This window comes from Sylvia atricapilla, chromosome 3, assembly GCF_009819655.1.
Source record: "Sylvia atricapilla isolate bSylAtr1 chromosome 3, bSylAtr1.pri, whole genome shotgun sequence".
Classification (NCBI taxonomy): domain Eukaryota; kingdom Metazoa; phylum Chordata; class Aves; order Passeriformes; family Sylviidae; genus Sylvia; species Sylvia atricapilla.
The window spans coordinates 71,281,278-71,308,898 of NC_089142.1; the positions used below are offsets into that span (position 1 = coordinate 71,281,278).

Below are 27,621 nucleotides of genomic sequence, written 5' to 3' on the forward strand. Positions count from 1 at the left end.
TTGAAAGAGCATCTACTTCTAAAGACTGCCAGGTGAAAAAAAGTACTTTTTAGACATCTGTCGTTTTAAAATAATGAATGACTGTATAAAAGCAGGAGCTGACTGCTAAAGTGGTGGCCACTGTGCGCTTGTTCCATGGCTAGAGGCAGAATGTCACTGAGCCAAGCAGTGCAATGTGCTGGAATTCATCTCATCCCTTTTCAAACTGTGCCATGAACATTTTTTAATTCCTCCTGCTAGCTGCTAGGACAGACAAGAGGCAGACCCCTGTTTAATATCACACACTATGTCTAACAGTACCTGCTTTCGCTTCACACACTCACACTAAACAAGCAATGACTTGCAGTAAATTTAGTGTGCCGAAAGAGACACAACTGCACTGTAGGTGCATAACTGAAATGCTAGATGTATACATCTCAGGGAGGGGATGACACCCCAAAACTACTCCTTTTTAGCAACTAGCCTCTGTTCTTTCCCCTCCTCTCATCATAGCTTAAAAAAAAAAAAAAAAAAAAAAAAAGAGGCAGGAAGAAAAGATGAGATGTAGGAATACCGGTACTGTTGCAGATTTGTTCCAGGGATATACTTGCTTTGTCACCTAAATCTTTTGCACTTTTTTCATTCAAGAGATTCACATGAAGTTTCTATCCTAACTAGCTTTTATATGGCACAGAATAAAGTTAAGGGAGAAAAAAAATCCAGCATTAGAAAGTGCCCATGGAAGTATGAACACAGGAATGGAGCAAAACTTCCAAGTGAAGTCCTTCACAGTGGGAAACTTCACAGTGGGTATCCTAATTTACCACTTGGACTGACAGGCGAAAGGACCAACATAGAGACAGTGACTACTTTTCAGAATTTATTGTAAAAAATAGTATCAAACAATAGGAAAAAATGCCACTCCTTGTTCAATCCACCCCATACTACTTTATGTGGAAACAATGGAAAAATGTGACAAAAATGTATTTACCCATTCCTATCCATAAATCAGATGATTCCAGCTACTCAGGACATGCTCATGGGAACAGTATTGGCAGTATCACAGCATATGGAAGTGGAAATAAAAAACATGCAGTATTTTCAATTGCAGTTGGGAGGCCTATTTCCTGGAGTCCAGAGATCATGTTGTTTTATCTGTTTTCCTTTAGCATTATGTACATTATCAGACTTTCATAACTTCAGACACCAGCATAAAGCCCTGATTTTTTGCCAACAGTGACATACCCTCCTCAAAGATAAATGTGGAAACCAGAGTGCTTGCCTTACTTCTGTTTGCAATTTCCTTTCCACAGGAACACGCACATGCTATAGTTCCTGTTAACATATATTTAAAGCTTGGCTAGCCCTTTTTCACTTATACCAGTTCAATCCCACTGGAGGTCCTCAGGGCAGCACAAACAATGGAGAACAGACTTCCAGCACTGCAATGCATTTGTTCTGGCCAAAACCTGCTTGTCTTAACACCAAATTACAAACTTCATATGTGACAACTTCTTTTGTCTTCAAACAGAAATATGTCAGATTCTGCATTAAATTGTATTACAAAAAATGCAAAACAATACTTTCCACAATTTTTTTCTGTGGATTTCCTAGCTCATCTCAACACTGCAAAGTACCAGTGTTAGCTCAAACGGAGCTCAGTTTTAACAGAGACCCAAAATAATGGGTGACAGTATGAGTGCAATTAGCATCATATCAATTGGCAAAAAGTTGACTTCATTTCATACTTCAAAGCACTAATCAGAGAAAACTTGAATTACATGGCACTGTTGAGATCACCCCAGTTTCAAGTCAAGGGATGCACTTAAGCACAGGTGCATTGTTGTAGGTATGACATGAGTACAGAACCCAAAACCTCAGAAAATGGGTCAGCAGAAACCTATCGGTAATGCTAAATAAGAGCACCTAACCATTTTTCTCCACTGCTGTGCTTGATGAAAACTTGTACCAACAACAGTTTGAGGTGAGTCACACAAGTGACAGTGACTGGAGTAGAGTGCAGTGGAAATTTTGGTCAGCCTGAAAGAAGATACAATGGAACAATAAAGGAAATTCCATACCAAGAGGCCAAAGTCAAACATTTTTTTCTTTTGCACATCATAAAAAGTATTTCTGGTTACAAATTACCACTGCAAAGAGCGTTCCCATAGATAAACTAAAATGTCTCTACCTAAAAAGCTTTGAGAAGGGTCAAAACCCCAAAAACCATAACTAAAGAGCTTTCTCTATGTCCTCTTCCCTTCTGAGTAGCAAGAGCCTCCTGATTTTAAGGAAGCCCCTCCTCTTGGTCAATCAATTCCGTTTTGGTGGAGAACACATCAGCCAACATGTGCTTGGGGATTTCGGATCCCCGCACTTTTAAGGTGTAGCAGGCATTCTCTACTTTTGCCAGACTCTGTTTCAAGGTATAGAGCTTCTTTGAGACTTCGTAAGGTCCGGTGTTGCCAATGAAAGTAAACCCATCGTAAATCTGTCGCAAGAACTGGCTCAGTTCGAAGGGCGTGTCAATGTCCCCGTTCCCAACGCTGCTGATGCACAGCCTCATCAGCTCTCCCGTCAGATCAGCCACTCCCAGCAGGTAATCCACAGGTGTTACCTTCAGGCTCCACGTCTGGGGTTGTTGATCACGGGAATTGGAGGTCTGGAGATAGAAGGGAAGAAAGTCCAGTACAAAAAACTGTGAGAAAGCCATCTGTGATGGTTCAACTACGCACTAACTCATCTAATGTAACTGGAAATTTAAAACATTCTGAAAATTAAACTGCATGGCACTTCCACATGGGCTGATTTCAGAAGTACTAATCTCCTTCCAGCATATAAGAACAACATAAGATATTTATATAAGAATATATATACATTCTTTTTATGTATAAATATATATGTATATACATAAAAGAATTTCTACTTGAGATGTCATTTTCATTCTTGCAAGTATGATAAACATACCCTAACTCTACCATCTCTATTTGCAAACAGAATTATCAAATCTTTGTAGCAACATTTATTTGCAGTTGTTTGGAGTTTTCTTTCATCTGACAGATCTCGGCCTGACAGATTTTTTTCCGAAAATCAGTCCAAAGTTAGCAAATCAAACAAAAATAGCCTGCATTATGAAAACAAATCGCATTATTTCATAATAGTATCTTGAATTTCAAAATACATTCTCTACAAGTAGCTATAGTATTCTCAGATCTGTTTTATATCAACTGAGCTCATTAAAATAGCACACAAAAATCTTCATGAAGCAAACTCATTACTAAGTTACAAGTCTGCTCCAATATCCAAGTTTCCAATACTTTTTATTGCCATAATATTGGTAACATGGGAGACAGTGCAGGTTTTTTTCTGTTCACTTGTTCCCATAATATGCTATCTACCCAAATTGACAGATCTGGTCAGAGGTGAGCATGCTGGGATTAACAACTTCATAGTTGTTACCTCTGAAAAAAACCCAACTAAATTCACCTAAAAATCAGGCTTCTCTGTGGGAGTGGGCGGAGCCCCAGCTGCTTTGCCCTGGAGAGAGCCAAGCTGAGGACTTAAGAAAGAATTTCGCAACTTCACCCAGAGCCCTTAAGACAAAAGACCTTCTAGTCACAGCGACCTGTCCAGAGACCCATGAGCCCCCTTGGGATCTTATGTAGATCTGTTACAATTGATTGGTTCTGTACCCTTTTCCTCCCACCCTGGTGTCCCATAAAAACCCCTGGGTTTCCTCTGGTCGGCAGAGGTACCTTGTCCCTGGACCCCTTTCGCTGGTACCTTTGCAATAAAGTACCACCTGTGGAAATTCCACACGAGACCTCTCTCTCTCTCACCACGGCCGGCTAAAAGAGGGGCAAACTCACAAGGGCATGAGCTAAGAGCACTGAGCTGAAATCACTGAGCTGAAAAATCACTGCTCTGCCCGATGCTGAGAAGCCCCTCTGCCAGCTGAGGAGCGCCCTGACTCCCCAAGGAGCTGTTTCTAGTGAGACATCCTTTGGGGTGGCTGTGGCTCTCTGGGTCCCAAGCGGCGAACCCCATCTACCAGCTGAAATACTTCTCTGCAAGTATCTTACCAAAAGAATAAAGAAAGAATGAGAAGTGATTTACAGCAGAATCTCTTCAGCAGAAGCAGACTGAGGAATTCATAGAAAGCAGCATTAATGTACACTGCACCTCAACTGCTTGTGCGCTTCTGTAGATTGCTACCAAATCACTGCTGACCCTGGCCAACAATCTAACTGCACCCAGTTTACCCTGTTTGGTGACAACAGTTTGTCCCTATGAACCATTTAGGGCAGGGTAGGAGTACAGGCAGGTCAAGAAATAGCAGATATGGTATTAGGGCTAAGGTATGATGGGACACCATCTTGTCCTCTGAAAGGAATCAGCTCCAGGAGAGTTAGAAATGATGCAGCTAAGACATATGCACAAGGCAAATACAGTGTCTCCAGTGACTAGTTCAATACCAGCAACAAGATTTCAGTTATGGCGTTAATTCTGCCTTGGATTTGTTTCTGTCCCTCAACTTCTGCAACATCACTATGCACCAGAATGTGACCGTCCCAGGAACTAAAAATCCCTCCACAACATTTGTTAGTTAGTATTTCACTGTCCTGCATCTTTCACCATATCAGAAAGAGTTCAGCTTGCTCTGAATAAAAAGGATGTGAAATTTATAAACTCGTATCCCACGGATTTAGTTTACTACTTATCAGAATAAAAGGCATGTTTTGAACAAGTGAGTCAAAGTCCACACGTATATCTAATCCCATTCCACTAACTGGCCTTATTTAATCAGATGCCAAAAATGTGACTAAGCCTTCTCGCTGCTGCATTTCCATCCCAGAAAGATATTTGTAAATTGAGAAAAGAAAAACTCTTACCATGTTTGTTGTTTCTTCTCTGTCTTCTGCTGTAAATATTAGTTGTTTGTTGATCTCTTCAACACTGATCAAAGATCGTGTTTTGATAAAATACTGAAACGAAACTGCTTCAACATATTCTTGAAGTCCTGCAAAAACAGCAGAAATAAGCTCATGCTTCAAACTTTCCAGCAATGATCCATGCTCACAATTATTTTCTTTTTTAAGAAATCTTTTAAGCGAGACTATTTGAAGGCTACCAGCAAAAAGTGAAAACTAATGTAATACAGAAATAACAAAGAAACAAAATCTAACAAAGCAGGTTTCTAAGTATGGAAGTCAGACCAAGCACACAGACAAACATTTCATTGCATCTGCATTTTTCATACAGCACCTTTGTAATTTCAATGTAAAGCATCATGGTATTCTCAGAAACATACTGAAGATCAGCTCCCCACAATGTTCCCAAGGGCTCATACTTGGAACAGCATTGTTTATATCTGCATCAACGTCATTAGAGAGTGGAAACAAGGGCACCCTCAGCCAATCTGCAGGTGACACCAAGCTGAGTGCTGCAGGTGACACACCTGAAGGATGGGATGCCATCCACAGGAACTAGGACAAGCTTGAGGAGTTGGGCCCATGGGAATCCCATGCAGTTTAACAAGCATAATGTGCTGCATCTGGATCAGGGGATCCCCAGTATCAGCACAGGCTGGGGATGAACCAATCGAGAGCAGCCCTGCCCAGGAGGACTTGTAGTAGATACTTTTTTTAAACTGAACTTCCCAGTTCTCCATTTTGCGAGAATCAGGCTCCTTAGAATACGCAGGTTTGGTGAAATTCATGTTCAAGACAAAGCATCTGTTGTTACAAATCACTCCAGATCAAATAAATAAATAAATAAGCAAATAAACTAACGAGACAGGACTGTGATGTCCAATAAGAAGACCAACAGGCGATCATGCTTTGGCAGAAGGGTAGGACTAGGTCATCTCTAAGATGTCCCTTCCAACCCTAACTGTTCTGTGATTCTGTGAATATATGAATATTTTGCTTTGTCCAAAAGAACTTACACTCTAATATTAAGGCGTGCAGGGGGATAAAAGGAGTTGGTGTGCTGGAAAGGGAATAAAAGATGGGATAACAAATGCAGCTTGTACCAGATTTGTATGCCATCTACAGCTACCTGCCACAATTATCTCTCCCTACCTATTTAGCAGATGGTGGTTTTATTATGCATTACAGCAAAGGTGAGATCTAAAGAAAAAGAGTTTGAATGTTCAGACAGAGATTTCACAGGTTGTCAGTTTATCCTTATGTGCAGTGAGCAGATTTGGGGAAAGCATGTGAGTAAAGTTCATAAGCAGAAAGCTGAAGCTGGCACTGCTGGTGGAAAAAAAGGCAGAAACAAAGCTGGAACAAACAGCCACAGCAGTACTAAGCTAAAAAAAGTTGTAGAGACAAAGTCAATGCCTGTGTATATCTGACCCATGAACAGAGAAAGCCCAAAGAGGACATTAAAGGAACAGACACATGACAGATACTGTTCTAGCAGAGCTATTCTGAGCCATTTTAAGGGGATGACTTCACTTCAAGAGAAGCAAACAGGTATCATGCTGCAAGAGGGCCAGGATTAGACAGTAGTTTTGTCAGTGAGAAAATAAGGATATAACCAAAGGTATCAGAAGTAGAATCCTGTTTCCATTAAAATAATCTTAATACCCTCAACTGAGCTGTACTGTGCCAGGACCTCAGCTTATAGAAATATGCAGGAAGAAGCAAATTTAGACTTCACTTGGATCAAAGAAATAGTCTAAATCAAAAAGAAGAGAACATAGATTTGAATAACAGATGAGTGTGGAAATACCCCAAAAAACTAGACATAACCTCAAGGGGTAGGAGGTTTTCCAAGTTACAATCCAAAAGCATGATAAGTGACCTGCATTTTTTTTTTTCCTTTCAAATATATATTTGAGCAGAAGCAACTCAGAATGGCAATTCCTTCATAGAAGTCTACAGCAGCACTGGGAAAAGCAGAATAAATATGCAGTAACCAAACTCACACTCAACACTGCTGTTCACAAATCAGAAGACAAACAGGGAGCTGCCGAGACCAATTAAACACCATAATTTAATCAACAGAATTCAGGTAAAGCATTCTGGGCACAAGCAATAGAAAAACACTAGATAAAAGCTACACAGGATCTTTTAAGATAAATAACTTCAGAGGCTGCAGAGAGGTAGATTTCATCACTCACTCTTTCCCTGACTTAGCTTCTGATGTACCAGGACTAGTAATCTATTATGAAATTTTGGCTTTTTCTGTGGATAAGCTGTAAGCTACCAGATACAGCAGCACTCAAGATGGCATCATTTGGAATCTCCCTCTACTATCTGTGGAGAAGACTATTACATATGAAGAATCAACTTAGCATTTTCCACAGCTCTCAGAGACATCAAATCAGCCCTCAAACTTTCTGGTAAAGTTTTCTTGATCAGTCAGATCTCTCACTTTCAACTCACTCCACTTTACTACTCCACACATGTTTTGTCCTTTTGCATCACCAGTGTTTAGTTCCTCTGCTCCTTTATCTTTATATACTTTTCAATGTGGGCATATTTATCTGTATGTAGACACACAGGTCTTTGCTTCCTCCTGCCACCCAAACCTAGCTGACGTGCCATGCCAGCCTTGTGCTCCTTCTTTTTGCTTAACACCACCATGAGAATGTTGCACACAGTCTGTTTGCCATTCACTGTCACCCTCTCACGATTAGGGAATCTATCCTCACTATTTAGTAAGCCTTACAAAACTCAATTAAAGTTACCATCCCAAATAGACTGGTAACAAATCCTGTGTACAACTACTTTGCAAAAAACATTAATATTTTACTTTTTCCTTTTTTTTCTTTTTTTTTAGTCCAGAAGTAGCTACAATATGACATTTCAATGACCAAAGACCTTGAAATAAGGTATTTCCATGTGCAGGTAGAAGGATGTTTAAATATGTTATGTTTTAGCTTAATGGTAGGACATCCGCTATTCTCAGCAAATAATTCCCAGGGTGAAAAACCCCATCCCATTTCACTACACCATCCAACAATACCTTTCCCCTTATGCTCTTGTTTTGGATTAATTCCAAAATTGGCTTATTTATGGATTGAGCTGCCAGTAATGGAATAGTTTTTAAGACTGCCTTTTATAGGTTTGGATTTTTTTGTAGTATGTGGACAAAAATACCAATTAAAAACACTGTATTATTTTTACTAGCATCTCTTATAATTACAGATGTAAGGTAAAAAAGTAACTGTTTAAGCATTTTGATATTTTATTACATTTATTCTACATAAATAGCTTGTACTAGACAAGTGACAGTGACCCAGCATAGCAGCTCTCTTCTATATTTTAAAAAATTATTTTCTACATAAGAACTAGAGAGCTACACTGAGATATTTTCTGAGTATGTACCTATAAATAAAGGAGATTTTTCTGCTTGAAAGCTTGAGCACTTTTTTGCCAGCTGACATTCCAGCAGACATTTTTCCTTAACTATATAAGCAACTCCAAGAAGAAAAAGTAGTTTCCCTAAGAAACTTAGCAAGAAATTAGACTTCTTAAATGAAAACAAATTTTTAAACAAGTCAGTGGAGCACTCAATCCAAGAGTCAAATGAATGCATAAGACAGAGGAAAAGCTAGTTTTATTTAAAGAATGAGTAAGTAATAGAAATTACTTAATTGCAGGAGTCATATTAGGGTAAACAGAATCTAATTCCACCTGAGATGTGCATGCATCCAGGCACGCATGGAAGGTTCAACCAAGAATGACAATCAAATAAAAGATGAAAGTTTCCTCCTAAAATTTTGTTTACTTAATTTCCTCCTTTAAATCTCGGTTCAACAGCTACAAAACAGGTTCAAAAGGATTTCGTGTTCTCGGTTGTTAAGGTTAGCAATGCCAGTGTCACCTGCCATCTTCCCAAATAAGCTGCTTCTGTCCCTGTTTCTTCTCAAACTCATTCTCTTTTTCATCCTTTGTCCTGTTTCTCTCTGTCTTTTTGTGTAGAGAGGAGCATGTGCTGATGATTAGGGCACAATCAGATAGACACAAGCTTGCGCTCTCTCACCGAGCTCCTTCCCTAGGCCGTGCAGCAGGAATCACAGGCCAAGAGCAGCCACTAGAAAGATGGTAGGAAGATATACACAGCAAGTTTCTTCTGGGATCCCTGCACCAAGGGTGGGGCACATTATTTACAGGGCGAGTCATGTGAAACTACCCACTTGCTGATTCATTACAAAACCAAAACAGCACCGACAAGGCTCTATCTTATCCTCGTGTTTAGCTGGCAAGTTACATTGCCATTAAAAACACCCCAAACAAACACAGAAAAAAACATCCCTTCTTTCTCCTCCCCCCAAAACCCAAAGAAAACAACAACAACAACAACAAACTAAAACCCCACCACCGAAACCTAGAAATCCCCGCCATAATCCAGAAAAAAAAAGTCATATTCTTGTGGAAATCCCAAGCAGAAAAATAATTCTAAAGACTATGGAGAGTTTGGTGAACTTAAAGAACTTGTTGCTGGAATGAAGGGGAGAACGAGTGAAACAAGCAAACAATTAACCAGGTACAACAACATCAATTGAAACAAGTACACACAATAACTTTAGAAGCATTAATACAAAAAACTAAATCCAGTGTCCTATTAAGACTAAACAGGTAATTCACACCCTAATCTGTTCCTTTAAAGTTCTCTGCATACTTGACAATGATTCCTAAGATTCAGAGGTCTTTTTCTGGGCAGAAGAGGTAAAAATTTAAGTAATTAAACTTAAACTGAGGCTATGAAACAATCAAACTATTTTGCTGATTGTGAGCATGAAGCCAAAGGTTAATTTCAAAACATACACTGAAAAGAGGATAGAGCCAGCTATCCTCACAGCCAGGAATGCTCTCGACATCCTGTTGTGAAAATGGCTTAAAAGAGTAATTCCAGTCAGGGTAGGATTTTATAAAACAGTACTAACTAATAAATACAAATAAAAGTACTAGAACAAAACTCTATATGAGCTTACATATTTGGAAAAAAAACCCATGTTTCTATTCACTGAGCAATAATTCAAAAGCTGAGTAGGTTTACTATTATATCAATCATTTAAAAAATGATTTCTCCTATAAAGCCCCAAATGCTTTATTCATTAGTCAATTGCTACTTGACACATCCACCACAACCAAGAGTTCTGTTCTCTTCTAGCTGCATGTGTTGAAGTGATGTACTTCAGATAGTGAAGTGTCAACATTGTTTGCACTTTGTTTAAAGTTGAATACACACTAAATTCAGGGAAAAAGCTAATTCCAAGACTAGTCAGTTTTCCCAAAAACCTCAGAAAAAAATATACGTTCCCTATCAGACAGATGCCTGTGAGAGTTAAATTATTTCTCCAAACAGGTACAAAAATCCTTCAAAGAACTGCAAACAATATTTTAATCTCTCATTGCAGAGAACAGGTAATCAAGCCTTTTTTATATTGTTACTAAAAACATATGGACATATGATAGGCCTTTTTGCAGATGAATAATTGTGGGTGAGGAATTCACAAACCTTTATTTTGCTTCTACTTGGGGAGCTGAGGGATGTACCATGGTACCTTTTGTAATCAAGGTTTTTGTAATCAAGGTTCTGAAGTTTGGCTTCTATTCCAACTCGCCAGCCCTAAATGCAGTAATTCTGAAGTGCACTCAATGTTTCCCACGAGTTCTTAAAAAGACCTATTCCTGTGAACAAGTAGTCTTCCTGACCTCTTTGACTACCCCCAACTGCCTTCATAATTAATACAGAGTTTTAAAAGTCATTCAGTCAGATGGCAAATTTTACATTACTGACAGCCTTGAGGACAAGTATTCAAGATAGCAAAGAAAGGAAGCTCTGACTCAGCCAGGATGTTCAGTGATCAAAGAAGAAAGAGCACCTAACACAACACAGCTTCTGCAGGTCAAATCACAGTGAAAGTTCCTCTTAAGCTGATGTTGTTTCCGTGCAACAGACCCAACTCACAAGCACACCAGAAGAACCAACAGTGGCCATTTATCCTCATAAACACAGATCTTTGAGATGGTACAAAGGTACTTCACCATTTGCCAACCTCTATTTCTCCCCACATGACTGCAAAACAAAAACCAAACCGCAACGTGCTATCCTGGTCATTTCTTGGAAGGGAGTTCCTCTATGACATATTCTCCTGTGTGATTTTAAATAAACAAACAAAAAAGCTTCATTTTTTTTTTTTAATTTGTCTTTTGTTCCAGCTGCACTTGGTTCCTGCAAAGGCTGGAGAGATCTGGTCTGTGAAAGACTAATGTCAATAGCTGCAGGGTTGAAAAGAATTCCTGAGCCAGAGCACAAGCTCTCCTCCATTTGCCAGCTATGAAACTGAATTAAAAAACAAACAATGTCACTAGTTTCAGGTTGTCACATGAGTAACTGCAGCATCTGTCATAATAGTACAGCAGATCTTTAGGATAGTCAGGTCTCAAGTCAGAAGCAGGAAAGGACAATCTTTGTGATCATGCTGACCCACAACATGCACCTTTAAAAGACTCTACATAGCTTCTCTTATGGACTGCTGCTCTGAACGGCTCCTGCTGAATGTACAGCTCATTCAGGGATGAGCTGACAATCAATTCTCACATAGTGCATGCCTAGTTTGTTCATGTCAGAATTTGCATTCATGTTTGCAGGTTCAATTTTTGCGTATGGACAGATAAAACCTGCAGCAGAAAATACAAAGTGAGAGGCTTTGCAGTTGCTGTTTTTTCCCTTTCCTTAGAAGAACCGAGGAAAAAGGCATGAACCAAAAATAAAAAAGGGTAGTAAAATGCAACCAATTGAAGGCATCAAATTTCAAATAGGCAACTTGCAGAAGGAAAAAAAACAAACCAGTTTGACCAATGGGGAATATGAGTAAAGAGAAACACAGAACATAACAAAACAGAAAGAAAGAAGTTAAGAAAATTGTATCTGATAACCACAAGCTTATTCACTGCAAATTCTGTTAATTTTCCAGTATAATCAGGAAACTTTGTTTCCATTTCTGGCATTTTACCCCTCACCTACAACAGCAAGAGATTAATTCTTCAGTTACATCCTGTTCCTGTGTTACTGTGTTTTCCCACCATCTTGCATAAACCTGATTGCTTCCTTCACAGTCAGCTTTCCTTTCAAGTTTTAGGTGTATTTAGGTCTTATCCTGGGTGAGACATTTACAATTCATGATACCTTCCTCCTGCAGTACAAAGCTTTTCCTTTCTATTACCAACTTAAAATTAAATATGGCATCTATTTTAATTACAGTTTTTAAGCTTTCTCAAGGGAATAAAACCAGGTGCCCTACTTATACTGTTCCTGATGTGCAGAAAAGTACATTAATATTATATCCCTGATACTATGTACCTTAATATTATTTCAGAAATACATGTGTGTTTACAAAGGTAAACAATCTGAGTATGTTATTTCCACATTTTGAGTTAAAAAGCTAACAAACAAACAGACAAAAACACAACCAAAAAAAAAAAAAACCCAGGTAAATATTGAAATCATTATGTGGATAGTTCCTTAAGTTTGCATTCTAATTAAAATCCTTCATACAATACCCACAAAAATGTTGTTACTTAAATCATCAGTAATCTAAAGATGGCCTTTTTGGACAGACCCAACTCATCTCCATAGCATTTCTTACAGCATCCTGTCTGGTGGTCCAACATACTGCAGTTAAAAAGTGGCATTCTAGTGCAAGTGAAGTATTCTCTTTTCATCCACACAGACTGAACTGGCCTGGTCCAACTGAGCAAGGCAGTTTGCTGCAGCATCTTTGCAGCATCATCTAAAGTGACTCCAAATGGCATACAGCAGAAGACAGAAATAAGCTCCATTATAGCAATCTCTCAGAACACAAATAGTGCCTGCACAAGATAAATGATGTGTTAGACTGCGTCAGTGCTGAACTTTTACAGAGAATTTCCTGCATCATCATCAGCAGAAGCAGTCACAGAGCAATAGTTTTGACAAGGTGCTGACATTTTACAGCCTCATCATCTAATCCTATTGAGAGCAAGTGCAGACATGATAAACTGCTAATGAGCTTCCCCGAGCACACCACTCCACTCGCCACTGCTGCAAGCACAGGCACACAGCAAAGGTCAGCCAACAGGGCTCCACTGCATCTACCATCATCATTCCCTGCCACTCCAGCTAAGAAGTTCCAGAACAATTATGGGCTCCTCATTCAGTATTTTGTCTTACTGAGTAAAGTCCTCAAACAGCCAGAGATTTCATTTAACAAAGCCAGGTTAAAGAGGTACTTTGTTCAATCCCACGCAGTGCCAATTTACTGAGCAGTCCTTAGTTTTCCCTCTGAAGTACACAAGTTTTGCATTTATGCAGAGTAGATTTAGAACACACTTTGAATAACTATATACATCCTAACATGGAATCAGAATTTTTCAGGTTGGAAAAGACTTCTAGGATCTACTGAGTCCAACCACAGACCCAACACTGCCAAGTCCACCACTACAAACCATGTCTTTAAGGGCTACATCAACATGTCTTTGAAATACCTCCAGGGATGGTGACTGCATTACTCTCCTGGGCAGCCTGTTCCAATGCTTGATAACCCTTTCCCATGATTAAATTTTTCTTAATATACTATATAAACCTCCCCTAGAGTGACTTGAGACCATTTCCTCACGTCCCATTTCTTGTTTCATTGGAGAAGAGACCACTCCCTACCTGGTTACACTCTCAGGTAGTTGTGAAGAGCAATGAGCCTCCTCTTCTCCAGGCTAAACATCCAACTCCTTCAGCCACACCTCAGCAGACTTGTGCTCCAAGCTTTTCTCTTCTTCCACTGCCCTTCCCTGGACATGCCGCAGCACCTCAATGTCTTTCTTGTAGTGATGGGTCCAAAACTAAACCCAGAACTTGAGGTGCAGCCAGTACTGAATGCAGGGGGACAAAGTGCCCTGGTCCTGCTGGCCACACTGTTGGTGACAAAGGCCAGGATGCCACTGGCCTTCTCAGTCACCTGGGCATGTACTGGAGGATCACGTTCAGTCTCTGTCGACCAGAAACCCCAGATCCTTTCCCAGTGGGCAGTTTTCCAGTTACTTTTCCCCTAGCCTGCAGTACAGCATGAGTTTGCTGTAGCCGAAGTGTAGGACCCTACAGACGTTGCAGAGCATTTCTTTCTTGCCTTTAAGCTCCATACAGATCTTCTCTGTATACTGTTGATATTTCTCTCAGTAGCTGAGAGTTAAATATGCATATATAAATACTCAAACACACATATATACACACAAATAAAAAAATCCTGAAAATTTTCTTCCTTCCTTTCATAAATCCATACAATTTTTTCAGTCCTTTTCTTGCATAGTGTCTCTTAACAATTTTAAAGAAAGAGTACATATTTCCTCACAGGATATATAAGGTATACACTGCAAAGCAGGCCAAAGGAGCAGGAATTCTATATTACAAATAGTAAAGCTTTAAAAATATCAACAAAGCAGAACATTCTAACATAACAAATGAAGAGCTCTGCATTAAAAAAAGACTTCATTATTTCAGTATCTCTTTGTTTGCTTGTTTAATCATCCCCTGGGACAATCTGTACTGTTAAGAAATGTGTAGAAAACAGTCATCAGTTTTTGTTGTTGTTCAATTAGTGCTATACTCAGTGTTTGAGCTCATGCAAGTGTCCTTTGGGGAAATGTCCTGCGTGCCATTAGCACTATTCTTAATGAGGGAAAGCATGAAACTCCTTTAGTGCTCTGCCAGAATTGTTTTATCTTCAAGTCAAAAGAACAACTGCTTGGAGTAACCCCAAAAAAAGCATTTAACAATTGCAAGTGGCAAACAATATTTCCAAGCATAATACTCATAGCATTCTTCTATTTATAGGCTAACAGTTATTATACTGAATAAAATATGTATTAGGCAGCTTCATTATGCAGACAATCATGATTCCCCAGTTAAGGAAGCTACATTGGTTCCATTATAAGCTCCATTTTGAACCCTTTTACTCCTTCTATGAGAGGTAGGGTGGGGAACAGGAGGATGTTTCATGTTTGGTTTCAAGACAAAGGAGAATATTTTTAGGAAGTTTGAGGTTAATTAGACATGCTGCTTTTGAGATACGGGACATAAGTGTTTCTTTATTCTTTTTGGAAGAAAAAAGCAGTTTAATGGCAATGTTTTTGTTCATAAAAAGCTTTTTAACTAGTTCTCCAGAAATTCTTTAAAATACAAAATCAGAGTTGAAAACTAGGGTAAAGGAAGGTCAAGACTTACAGCCCTAGGAAATATATAAAGACAAAGAATCTAGCACTTTCCTTAGCTTCATTTATTTTCAAAAAGACGCACAAGCTTTTTCCACGGAAAAAAAAGCAAAGTAACAATTAAAGAACACTAGACTTAAAACCAAAACTAAAATCAACATTCTTAACTCTTATCACTGTTCACGTCCCAATTACAGTTCTTCATAAACAGTGGTGGGCAGTGGTAGAATAAACCCTTCCCTCTCCCAGCTGCTCTTCATCTAACTGTTCCCTCATTCTTCCCACTTCTAGGTTTTCTATCTCAGCTTCATAATCCTGACATCAAGCATCTCCACATCTCTGACACCTCCTTGATCCCAGCTTCAGCACAATCAAGATCTACATGTCTTCAAGCCTGCATATTCCTTTTTTTGTGGGGGGACTAACTGGAGAGCAGAGGATTTAATTAAGGTAAGAATAAAGGTCTGACTGAAAGTTACCATTTTATACTTGTTATGCACACAAGCTCATTTACACAATTCCTAAACACATTCCCTGTCTGACCAGTGACACACAGGTATATTCTAACACTTCCTTACTAAATATGCACTATGGGAACAAACTTTCCTTGCAGAGGAGCATATGTAGAAGAGCTAGAATAGAAGTAGATGCTGTGGATGATGTACTGAAATAGAGTGAAGGCAACTTATTTCAGTTGGATCTTATAAAGAGTCTTCTTAATGAGGCACGAATACCTAATTACAGAAACAAGAGCGAGATCCCTAAGGCAAAGCAGTATTATACAACTGATGGGAGTGCACAGACTTGCCATCTACCTCACCTGAAAAGAGGAGAAAAGAACAGCCATTTCCAGTTCTACCTCCAGAAATGCATTGGGGAGCTGTGTGTTTCTACTCTTCAGTTCTGAACCTGCCAAGTTCAGGTATTTGAGAGATTGCACACCTGACTGCTGGAAAGATGGACAACAGAGTCTACTTCTTCTCCCCCTTATTTAGCACACTAATACCTTCTTGCATTCTTTTCTTTTTACCTTGAAAGGTCAGTAAGATTCAGTCTATTAAGTCTTCTTAGGAATGTAGTAAGAAAATTCTTTAATTCTATAACAATCTCATCCCAAGTCCCATGTAAGCATTAAGGATGTGCTACTATACATGCAGTCTGTGTGTAGTTCTGGGTGTCACGATTTTAAAAGGATATAAAGGCCCCTGAAGGCATCCAGAGGAGAGCAAAAAAGCTGGTGAAATGGTTGCAAGGAATGTCCTGAAAGGAGCAGTTAAGGATTTTGGGCTTGTGTAGTTTGGAGATGACAAGGCTGAGAGGCAACTTCATTGCTCCCTACAGGTTCCTGACAAGGGGAAGGTGGAGAAGGTGGCGCTGGTCTCCTGTCCCACTGAATGACAGGATGTATGGGAATGGCTCTAAACTGCATTAGGCAGGGGCATTCCTTTTGAAAAGGTGGTCAAACACAGGAACAGGCTTCTTAGAGAGGTGGCTGATGCCCCAAGCCTGGCAGTGTGTAGAAGAGGCATTTGGGCAATGCTCTTAACAACTTGGTTTGACTTCTGGTCAGCCCTGAAGTGGTCAGGTAGTGGCACTGGATGGTCACTGTAGGTTCTTTCCCTCTGAATTTGCCTATTCTGTTCTAAAAGTTTTGCAGCTGTGGAGTCATTGAGTCACCATACACATGCAGCAGGTCTTTTAAATTCCTCTGTTAACTACTTCTACTACCAACTTCCCCTAGAGTAACTCATCCTGCTATAAAATGGACAAATACATCTTAGTAATTTATTTAAGAGGCTGAGATTAACAACACCAGAAAAAACTATTAAAAATTCTTAATTGCTCCTGACAGAATGCTTGCAGTTGTTTTCTAAACAATTTATTCAGGTCTGTTCTGGTATTAATGAGTACCTTTATGCAAGTCAGGAATAAATTATGCAGGAAAATCAGTGTAGCTGACTGTGTGTATTTACCAAATACACAAAGCAAAGCTGAACAAATTTTTTTTTCAGCTTTTTAATTTAATTTAATTTCTTTATTTTCAGATTGCTATGGCTAGCTTAAGTTTAGGCATTTTTCATGTAAAAAGGAAATCTAACTTTTGATTACTAAAAATACGTATTTTTTAAAGAAACAAAAACAGGTTTGGTTTTTTTTTGCTATGAGGAGAGAATCTGGATGTAGAAAACTAGCATCAGGTTTGCTTACTTGTTTTGTAAGAACATGTGTACACACAGAAGTTACTGTGCAGTAACTTCCCATATGTCTGCTATGTAGGTATACATACTCTCTTACGTGTGAGATGAGTGAATCTAATTCCAGGCCAACTGCTCCTCAGCAGAACTAGAGGCAGGTAAGCCTCTGAATTTACTGCCACAAAGACATGTTATCAAATAAAACAGACAGATCAGGTGAGGCAGCTGATGCAGAGTAAGTGGTTGCTTTGTGAGAATCTTGCTCACATGGCACGGCTGATGGCTTGCACCATCACAAAGATCCATGAAGTAGCAGACCTCAAACACTGCTGTTTTATACACACCATTATATGACTCATGTGGGACTACAAATTTGAGGGATTATTCAAACAAACTTTACAGGTCACAATGAAGTGTCCAAAAACTTTTGTTCGTAAAACAGAATGCAAGGATTCTCAGCTTTTATAAGCAGTACTTAAAATGAAAATCAAAAGACATTTCAGCGTGTCAAAATACTCGTAATACACCTGGAACAGTATTGTTCACAGTCTGATCATTTCTAATGTCTGCATTTTGAATTATCTCTTTTCATTGTGTCACTACAGTACTTGGCTATAAATAGCAGTAAGACACACACAGATTAAGTGGCTCTAAGAAAAACTACTAATATCGAATTTGAACAACCCAATGCATCACAAGAGCACTGTGGAATTAATCAGAGCCACTGAAGCCTATCAGGGCAAGCCCCTTCTGGTTTCAAATTGCTAAACTGAGACTCAAGACCTGTCTCACTCTTAAACTAAAATTTGTATAAGACATGAGTACAAGTTAAACTGAGCATTGTTTGTCTTGTAAATTACGTACACGTATGTGCTCCTGGTTTATCAAATCAGTCTTATGGACATTTTTAAACAATTACATAATTCAGGGCAAATCTCCAGCTCTCATCAGCTGAAGAAGTTTTGCCAAAACAAGGAAAGATATACACAATTCCAAATTGTTTAAAATGAGATTGATAAACACAAGACACTTTTATACCCTGACTGAGATGTTAAAGAAGCAGTTACTTACTTTACTCATGTGTTGCCACAACCAAGGCATACCAACTTTAGGTAATATTCAGATTGTCAGCAAAGAAAGAGGGTTTTACAGCAAGAGTTATGAACAAACTGAGATTTAGTATCCAATGTTAGCAAAGATGGCTGTTTACAAAGAGGAGCAGAAAAAGATGCAACTGGAACACACAAACTGAGTTAATGCTTGTAACAGAGAGGCAAAAGCATATTTTGAGCCTAGAGGAAAGAAAATGCTAATCTAAGGATTTAAATTCATTAACTTTACCAACTCAAAATCACTTTATCACTCAAAATGGAAAATTTCACAAGACAGCTGTTCTCACTCTCCTCTTAGAAATTGTAACCCTTCAGGAGGGGCAGATGAGTGTGCTACTTATATTCCTCTCAGTCAGAGAAGACCAGCCATTACATTTGTTAGAAATACACTTAATTTCAGTTTAGGGGAGGGTCCAAATTGTTTCAGTTGTAGACTCCCATGTACATCTTCCTTTAAACTGCAATGAAACTGTAGGACAATAGCTTCTCTAATACCAGAGCTAACTTTGCCGGTAACAAATATTAACCCAAGTCCTGCTGTAAAACCACAGAAATGTAACAAATTCAGACCCGCAGCATGAAGAGAAAGTATTGATACACGAAGAGAAACTAAGCTTAGTTCAAAACTGCACCTTTTTCCTATTTTTAAATTATTTACCTGGAGATATAGCTCTGTGGAACTGATACATGTCTTCCCCAATCAGTTCTTGTGCAACCTGCTTGATCTTCCGTCGGACAGCATCTAGCTTGACTTCAGATTCACTCAGTATTTCCTCTCCATTGGGAGCACTGCAATCATAAAACAGAAACTGAAAGAGCAGTTTCCACAACATGAACAAACAGTTAAAAAATCATACTTTTTCTTTTACTAATCAATACATTTTTATTGGCTTCAAGAAAAAGCAAAACTGATACTACAATGAGAAACAGTTTAACTTTCACAGATACCTATTGCAGATTCTGAAATTCTATAGATTCTTACCAAGAAAATAATCAACCAATCAACCAGCCAGAGTTCTGGTAGCATGATGTTTATTCCAGACTACAGTCATGATTATTGTTTAAATAAGAAAAACGAGAAACACATCAAACTTCAAAAAATATTCCAGAAAACTAGCAGTATTTACAGAAGTCCTTCAACCTCTTAAAAAATTAATATTTTGCAATACTTGACAGTATTGCAAAATACAATACATTATGTACTTCTACATGTGACTTTTTTTTTTTTTTTAAAGGAAGTAGTTATGGACTATGCTGTTCAGGAACAGCTGAAATATCTGATTCACAACCACAACATATACTTGGCATTTAAAGCTTAGTTTATCTAATTTCCTTTAAACTTTCTCCTCCCTTGAGCCAAAATAATCCACACGCTACATTAGTTTATAGTCTCTTAAAGGAACCACTGATCAACTGGTCTCAAGAAAATATTTAAAAGCAAACAGTAAAATTTACTGGAATTAAAACCACAATAATTGCAAAAAGCAAAGAAGGAAATAAAAAATACAGCATAGAAAACTTCCACTCTCAGAAAACCAGGAATGCCCGACAAAACAGGAATCTAAATTCAGAGTAATGATGAGCTCTTTGTTGTTTTTCTTTCCTCCACAAGTTCCCAGCCACCTAGCCTCTGCAGTGGGAGTAACTATTTACAGTCAAGGCTATAAAGGTTACTGGAACTATCACAGTACCTCTCTGCAGAAGAGAACCAAGTTAAAGAACAGGCAACTTCATAATCTCCATTTATAACTGTACCTATAAATAGTTACTATTTCAACATAAATATATTGATAGGTAAGAAAATGTAAATTAAAATAAATGAAATTACAAAGAAAAGAAGCAGGGAGAGCTGTTATAACATGCTAGACCAGTGTTTGTCACGTACAACAAACACTTTATACAGCAGGCTATGCAAAGCTTCAAATTTTCCTGGTGCTCTTCTAGTTTGTCTCTGGCTTCCAAAGATTGCTTGAAGGTTCATGAGAACACAAAACATAGAGAAGCTCAAAACTTCACACAGAAGCCTATCCAGCTGTCATATTTACATAACAGACCCCAGGTCATCTCCTATTTGCATTGATGACCTCGGGTGGGGGTGCAACAACCAAAACAGTGACGGAACTGCCCAGGCAAGTAACCTGAAGGAAGGGTGCATACTCCTCTCTCACAGCTTACTGAAAGCTGAAAGGCTCTCATCTGCTACTCACTCTACTGCTTTACACTGGCTTAATAAACCAATAAAACCAACACAGAAACCTGAACCAGCATCTTTTAATCCTTTAACTGGAGTGTGGATTCATCAGCTGTCATCCACCCTGAAGGACATTTATGGGAAGTTAATTAAATTCTTCTTAACAGAACATTGCAGCTGTTACTCAAGACAACACTGCAAGGCAGAGTGTAGGTTTCTATGAACATTTTCACACTCAACGTGACTCACCTGGTGAACCTGTGGAGCAGAAATATGGTTCTTTTGCTTTCAATCGTTATGTCCCGACTGAGCTTCACGAGCCGCTCGTATTTATCGTGCCTGGTGTCAAGCTCCAGCTGGAATGCTGCAGAGTCAGTCATTACAGCAAAAGGTCAATTATCACACAAACACAGTGCAGGGGAAGAGAAAAGCACCGGTGCTGCACTAACCCCTTACAGACTCCATCAGCCTTGTTGCTGGGAGCCTTTCCCCAAGGTGGGTTGACCCTGCATGGGGCATGGCTGCAAACGCCATCACCGCCTGCCAGAGCTGCAAAATTCATCATTAATACTACCTTTGTTTAATAAGTCAGTTCAGGTATTAAGTTTAATTAATTAAATTAAATTAATTAACTTTGTTTAATAAGTCAGGTTTAAGTAGATATCAATCCTCATGATGCCTTAAAGCATCCTGAAAAATTTTTAAGGTAAAATATTTGGTTTTGCTAATAAAATCTATTTTACAATACTGCTGTTCTGGAAACAGACTGAAAATTTCACCCCAATTCAGTAAGACAAATCAAAAAATAAAACCCTACAATCATTTGTGAATAAGATTCACCAGTGCCTAAACCAATCAAATAAAAAGAATCTGGCTAAGGCACATATACTGTTCAAAATGCTCCATTTAGTTAGAAGAAACGTTGCATTTTACATCCCAGCTAGACTCGGCCAGAAGTTGAGTTTTTTAATATCCCTAAGGACTAGAAGTACTAAAGAAAAGTGAGATCAATTATTTAAAATAAGATTTCTGACTTAGTGATGTTAGATCTCTCTAATTACAACAAATACAGAGAAGAGAGGAAGTGTGTCTGATTTTGACAGTCAAACATTATTAATGTTTCATGAATGCCATTAACATTTTATACACCATTATTCTAGTAAATAAATCACTAATAGATGCTTACAAGAAATATAACAAATTTCCTACATAAATGTCTGAGGTGTCAAAGTCTCTGTGCAAGAAGATGCAGAAAATAAACCAAGAGGTTACGTTTCTAAAGGGTCTGACAAGTGAATAACCTTTAAAAAAACATAGCAGTTCGCTGGCAAGTGAGGTTTAGATGACACTAGAAAAATAGTTCTGTATTTCTCATTGCCTTGGCAAAAACTTCGTTCTTCTCATTTTGTCCTGTTACTCCCAATCTTAATCTGAAATTCTAAGATAAGTCACAAATGCTCCTACTGATCTTTTAATTCTTATACATGTCTGCTTGGTCTGTCTCTTGCAAATTCTGAGAGTCAATTCCAACCCTGAATTAAGATCAAGAAATTTTTCCTGAGATCATAGTGACAGGAACTTGAGGAAGGGTGATTTCCCTTCATAGGATGAGAGAGATGACATTTCCAAGGACCATTTGCACATTTGATGTACTGGGAAATTCCCTATTCTAAACATCTGCAATATTTCAACACTCCCTAAATTTTCTGGATAGTTGTGGCTTTTAGACTTTTATGTTAGGTTTTAAACCTGTTAGGGACTACTGTGAAGTGCTTTATATTCTAAAGTAAACCAGACAAATACAATAGTGTTTAGCTTAACAAGATGCAACAAAACCTACTGTATTGTGCTATTGCCTAAAATTGCAAAGGATTAGAACTTGGGGGTTCTCCAAGCTAACACATCAAACCCACACAGTCATTTCCTACACCCATTCCACTGTAATGTCTAATTTAGCACTGAAAGTAAAGACTCAAACTCTATTAATAATTTTGGTGCTGCTAAATCAGACCATTAAAAATGACCCTTACTAAACCTCAACCTAACAAATCAAGGTAGCATCCCCTCTCTTCATCACTGACCTGTCATATTTGAGACATATTAAAAAAAAAAAAAGGCGTAACTCCTTGGGTTTTGACTAATTAGACCACTCTGTGATTCTTATGATTATTCTAGAAGACAATTTCTCACTACTTTTTTGGAAAACATTGGTGCAAATAGATCAATTCAAGCACATCTTTCTTTCAAAGATTAAAAAGAGGAAAATGTGTACACCCATGTAAGGCCACAGATTACGAGGCAAACCTGGTTGTGTGTACAGACCAGGGAAGGAGGGGCTGAAGAGCCCTGCTGCAGAAATAGGCCTGGGAGCCCTTTTCAGTGGCAAGTAGAAAATGAGTCATTGTGCCCTGGCAGCCAGAGGGCCAACCCTGTCCTGGGGTGCATCAGGCACAGCATCACAGCCAGGCAAGAGAGGGGATTGTCTCACTCTGCTCTGAGCTGGGGCAGCCTCACCTCAAATACTGTGTATGGTTTTTTAGGCAAAACAATATAAAAAAGATCTTAAGAGAGCATCCAAAGGAGGGCAAGGAAGATGGTGAAGGGTCTGGAGGGGAAGCTGTATGAGCAGCAGCTGAGGTCACTCAGTCTGTTCGGCCTGGAGGAGACTGAGGGCAGACTTTCAACATCCCCAAGAAGGAAAGAAAGCAGAAGGGCAGGTACTGATCTCTTCACTCTGGTGAGCAGTGACAGGACCCGAGGGAGCAGCCTGAAGTTGTGTCAGGAGAGGTTTAACTTAGTCAGCAGGAAAGATTTGTCACCCAGAGGGTGGCTGGGCACTCAAGCTTCAAGAGAAGTGGTCACAGCAACAATCCTGTCTGAGCTCAAGAAACAACTGGCCAACACTCTCAGGCACCTGGTGTGATTTTTGGGATGTCCTGCATAGGGCCAGGAGTTGGATTCCATCATCCTGATGGATCGGTTCCAGCTTGGCATACTCCAAGATTCTACGATTAAGTTGTTTAGATTCAGACAACATACACAGAAATTGTGCACAACCAGTTCATCTTACACAACTTGCTCAATTATAAACCATCAGGAGCATATCTTTTCCTAATGCTTGTGCCTGATATGGAGACAAAGACCACCAGCATCTTTGTCTGGGGCAGTGCTCTTGCTGCACTTTGTATTGCACTAAACACTTTGCAATAAATACAAAGAGTGGATCTCTGAAAACTTTGAAGAAACCATGTCCCTTAAATTCCTTCTGAAATTAACCAAACACAGCCAAATGGATCTCATGAGAAGGAAGGGAAACAAGCTGTTTTGAAGTGGAAGTAATGGCAACTTTATGACAAACTGATATTGATGACAGTGAAAAATTAAAAGTTTAAAGTACAGTTGCTCTAGTCAATTCAAGAGCAAGTGTGTATATACAATAATCAATATAAATGATAGAGTGGTTTGGTTGAAAGAAGCCTTAAAGATCACCTAGTTCCAACCCCTCCTCCCATGGGCAAGCACACTTTCCACTAGATCAAGTTGCTCAAAGCCCCCTCCAACCCGGCCTTGAACACTTCCAGAGATGAGGCAGCCACAGCTTCTCTAGGCAAAGTTCAGAGGTCATGGTTAATCATCTGCCAAGCTGATTTACACAGAAATATAGAAACACCCATGTTTAAAAAGGCCAGGAAGTTATATGACATTGAAGTACACATTAACCATCTAAAGCAGCCAGCCAGCTTATATTTCACCCTTCTTAGCTTCATAGAACATATGTGGCACAGGAAAAATTTTACAACAAGAATTAATCTGTTCCCCATCTCGCATCTCCTTCCTTCTTCAGTCAAGGCTTCGCATTTCTGAACTTTGCTTTGTTAGGGGTTGTCTAATGAGAAATTTAAATTTACCGGAGTTTAAATCTGGTTTGGTGAAAAATCCTATAAAAACCATTTGGCTGAAGGGAAGTTTACATCTGCCTATTTAAACAATATTAAATATATGTTAATATTTAAAACGCAATCAAAGTGAATAAAGTGACTACATAAAGGTCTATATTAGTTAGTTGAAGTCTTTTTTTTAAAAAAAAGTGCAGGTATAAACAACTACCAACTCTTAAAACAAAGCATCCAGATTTACATTTAAGTAGCTTAGTCATCTGTGCACCACGGCCAAGGTCAGAGCCTCCTCAGTTTCCCAAAGGTCACCATCTCACTGCTCCCCTGTGGCTCAGATTTTGTATTACTCATCTGCAGATCCTACAGTTTTCTGCCATCAAAGGGCCTGGTCACCTTTTGCCTGGCTGAACACTTGTGCAGTTTGCTCAGCATCAGGTTCAGCACAAGTGAGGAGGGTGGGGGGAACAGCAGGTAGGATGGAAACAGGAGCATGTCATGAACCAGGCAGAGCTATGCAAAATCCCACTCCCAGGACTTCACTGCACAAAATGCAAAACAAACACTAAGCTCTAAAGATATGGAGTATGAGTCCAACTAGCTCCAAGTTTCTCCCTTGGAGAGAGCTGGTTTATTCCACTAATAATTTCCCAGCAATTTATACGCTACATTTTTAAAATCTGGTTTTCCAAATGCTTACTTACATTTAAAACACGTCATCATAGCTGAAGGTGGGTTAATGTTCTCTTTTTCTTCTCTTCTTTGACCATGTGGAAAATTGTCATGCTTTCGTTTTCTGAACCCACCTGATCCTAATAAATAGAAGACAGACACAAAAACAAAACAAAACCTTAAAAATACAATTTTGCCAGAGCATAAGGAGCACCAGAATGCTCTCTTCAGAGAATTCCTTACAGCATTCTGCAGGGCTGAATAAGGTAACTGGATGAACCTTATTATCAACTGACGCCACCTTCACGTTATCATGTTACTTTTTGTACCACATCGCCAGTGAAAATTATAAAAAAAAAATCCATTTGTATGGATGAGTGTAGCAGAAACCTAAGCCTTTTTTTTGTATAGTGTTTGGGTCTTCACACCCATTTATGTTTCCTTGCTTAAGTGAATGGTTGCATGGAAATCCTTGTGTGAACAAGGACCTACAGGATTAGACCTTTCTTCTTCTTCCTTTTTTTTTTCTAACTATTTTAAATGTTCTGTTTGAAACTATTCAATAAACCTGCAAGGTTTTGTTACTGTGACTTATGTCACAGGTCTCCAGAAACCAGAAAAAGAAGTAAGGCACAATTTAAGCAAGTACCCCTATTCCAATATGTAGGTTTAGCTCCTACAGGGTAGCTTCTTAGGCCCTTACCCTATGCCCATTAACCAGTTTCTTCTCTGAATGTAGCTGCTCATTTCAATTGCTTCGTATGCCTCTTTCTTAACCCTCCTTTTCCACACTCAAACCTCATCTGTTTTGGACTATGTTTTACTGCTGATTTACACTTTGTATTGTTTCTTTCTTTTATCCTTCCTTCTCCCTGGACTAACTCATTGTGTCAACCATTCCTCCCTCCCTCTCCCTCCTTTTGGTGACAGCTGGACACTGTTCCTAACAGAGCTCAAAGTTTGGCAAACTTGGATACAGGCATACCTTTCGAATACGTGGAGTTGTCTCAGTTTCCTTAAAAGAAGAACCAAGGGAACACTGGATTTTAAAATGTTTCCGCTTAATTGCTTATTATGCCAAAGCAAAACCAGAAACCTTTTTACTTTCTTGACAAGGAAAATGAAAATAATTTTTTCCTTCTTTTGTTGGACGTGACTTCAGGGTTTTGTTTTTCCTATAGCAGGCAAAAACATTAAATGCACCCCTTTGAAAGAGTGCTGAAGGCAGGTCTGTGTGATTCTCGGTAATGGCAAGCAATAGGATAAGAGGCAAAGGCAGAAACCAATGCTCAGGACGTTCCATTCTTCCTGAATACGAGAGAGAATTTTACTGTACAGGTGACTGAGCTCTGGAATAGGTTGTCCTGAGAGGTTGTGGAGTCTCCCTCAGTGGAGATGTTCAAGAACCATCTGGACACAATCCTGTGCCGGGTGCTCTGGGATGACTCTGCCTGAGCAGGGAGCTTGGAGCAGAGGACCCCCAGTGGTCCCTTCCCGCCTGACCCGTTCTGTGACTCTGATTCTGCGACTGCCAGGGCTAAACCAACACACAGGCGGCAGAACAAGCTGTGACTAGTATGTATTTCACATACATATTACGCTATATAAGTAAGATTTATATTTATATATACACACACATAGACAGAGTATACTGAATCGTTAGCACAAGCGCTATACAGGCCTCACACTCAGCTTCCCTCTGTGGCATCTGCTTTTCTAGCCCCAAGGATGCAGATCCCTATAGGATGCACGTTCTCTGGCGCACCCGTACAACGGGAAGAAGGGCACCCACGAAGGAAAGTGACACCCGCGAAGGAGCGGCCCCCGCAGTGCGAGTTTCACGGCACAGCCGAAGGGCACGGCAGGGGCTCCGCAGCCCCGTCCCCTCCGGGCCTCCCCGCGGTTCCGCCGGCTCCAGCTCCTCACGCCTCGGTCTCCTGAGGGTGGGAAGGGAAGGGGAGGGGAGGGAAGGAGACATCACCTTCCTTGCCGCTCATCCCGGAGCCGCCGCCGCGCAGCGTCCCCCCGGCAACCCGCAGCCGCCCCGCGCTCCGCCAGGGCCCCGCCGCGCCGCCCCCGCCCTCCCGCCGCCATGGAGGGGAGCCCGCGGGCGCCTGACGGCGAAACTCCGAGCAGGCGGACGGAGCCCGGCCCGCCGCCCGCGGCGCGGAGGCGCGGTGCGGAGCCGCGGCGCCACGGAGCGTGATTCGGACGCTGCTGCTCGCGAAATCGGGGCAACGCCGAGGCCGGGCCGTGCCTCCGAGAAGGCGACCCCCTGGGCAGCTAGTGGGCCACCCCGTCGCGGGGCCTCGGCGCCCGCGGCACGACGGGACTTGTAGTGCCGGGCGGGGCGGCGCGGTCGGAGCGGGGCCG

General features: G+C 40.0%; 1 protein-coding gene across 1 annotated transcript; it reads right to left on the reverse strand.

Moving 5' to 3' along the window:
- Positions 1-846: 846 nt before the first annotated feature.
- On the reverse strand, positions 847-27,349 carry TSNAX (translin associated factor X). The gene is made up of 6 exons (XM_066315726.1): positions 27,230-27,349; positions 25,281-25,388; positions 20,933-21,047; positions 19,151-19,281; positions 4,872-4,999; positions 847-2,641 (listed from the first exon to the last, which is right to left on the reverse strand). Exons 1-6 carry the CDS (start codon positions 27,243-27,245, stop codon positions 2,267-2,269), a joined length of 873 nt encoding a protein of 290 aa, XP_066171823.1. The 5' UTR covers positions 27,246-27,349; the 3' UTR covers positions 847-2,266.
- Between the last annotated feature and the right edge of the window lie 272 nt (positions 27,350-27,621).

Excerpts from the sequence above, each read along its gene's own strand:
- TSNAX (XM_066315726.1), bottom strand. Across the intron at positions 21,048-25,280 it reads TATGATGACGTGTTTTAAAT|CATTCCAGCTGGAGCTTGAC; the intron begins GTAAGTAAGCAT and ends CTGACTCTGCAG. Across the intron at positions 2,642-4,871 it reads GAGAAGAAACAACAAACATG|ACCTCCAATTCCCGTGATCA; the intron begins GTAAGAGTTTTT and ends TTCTATCTCCAG.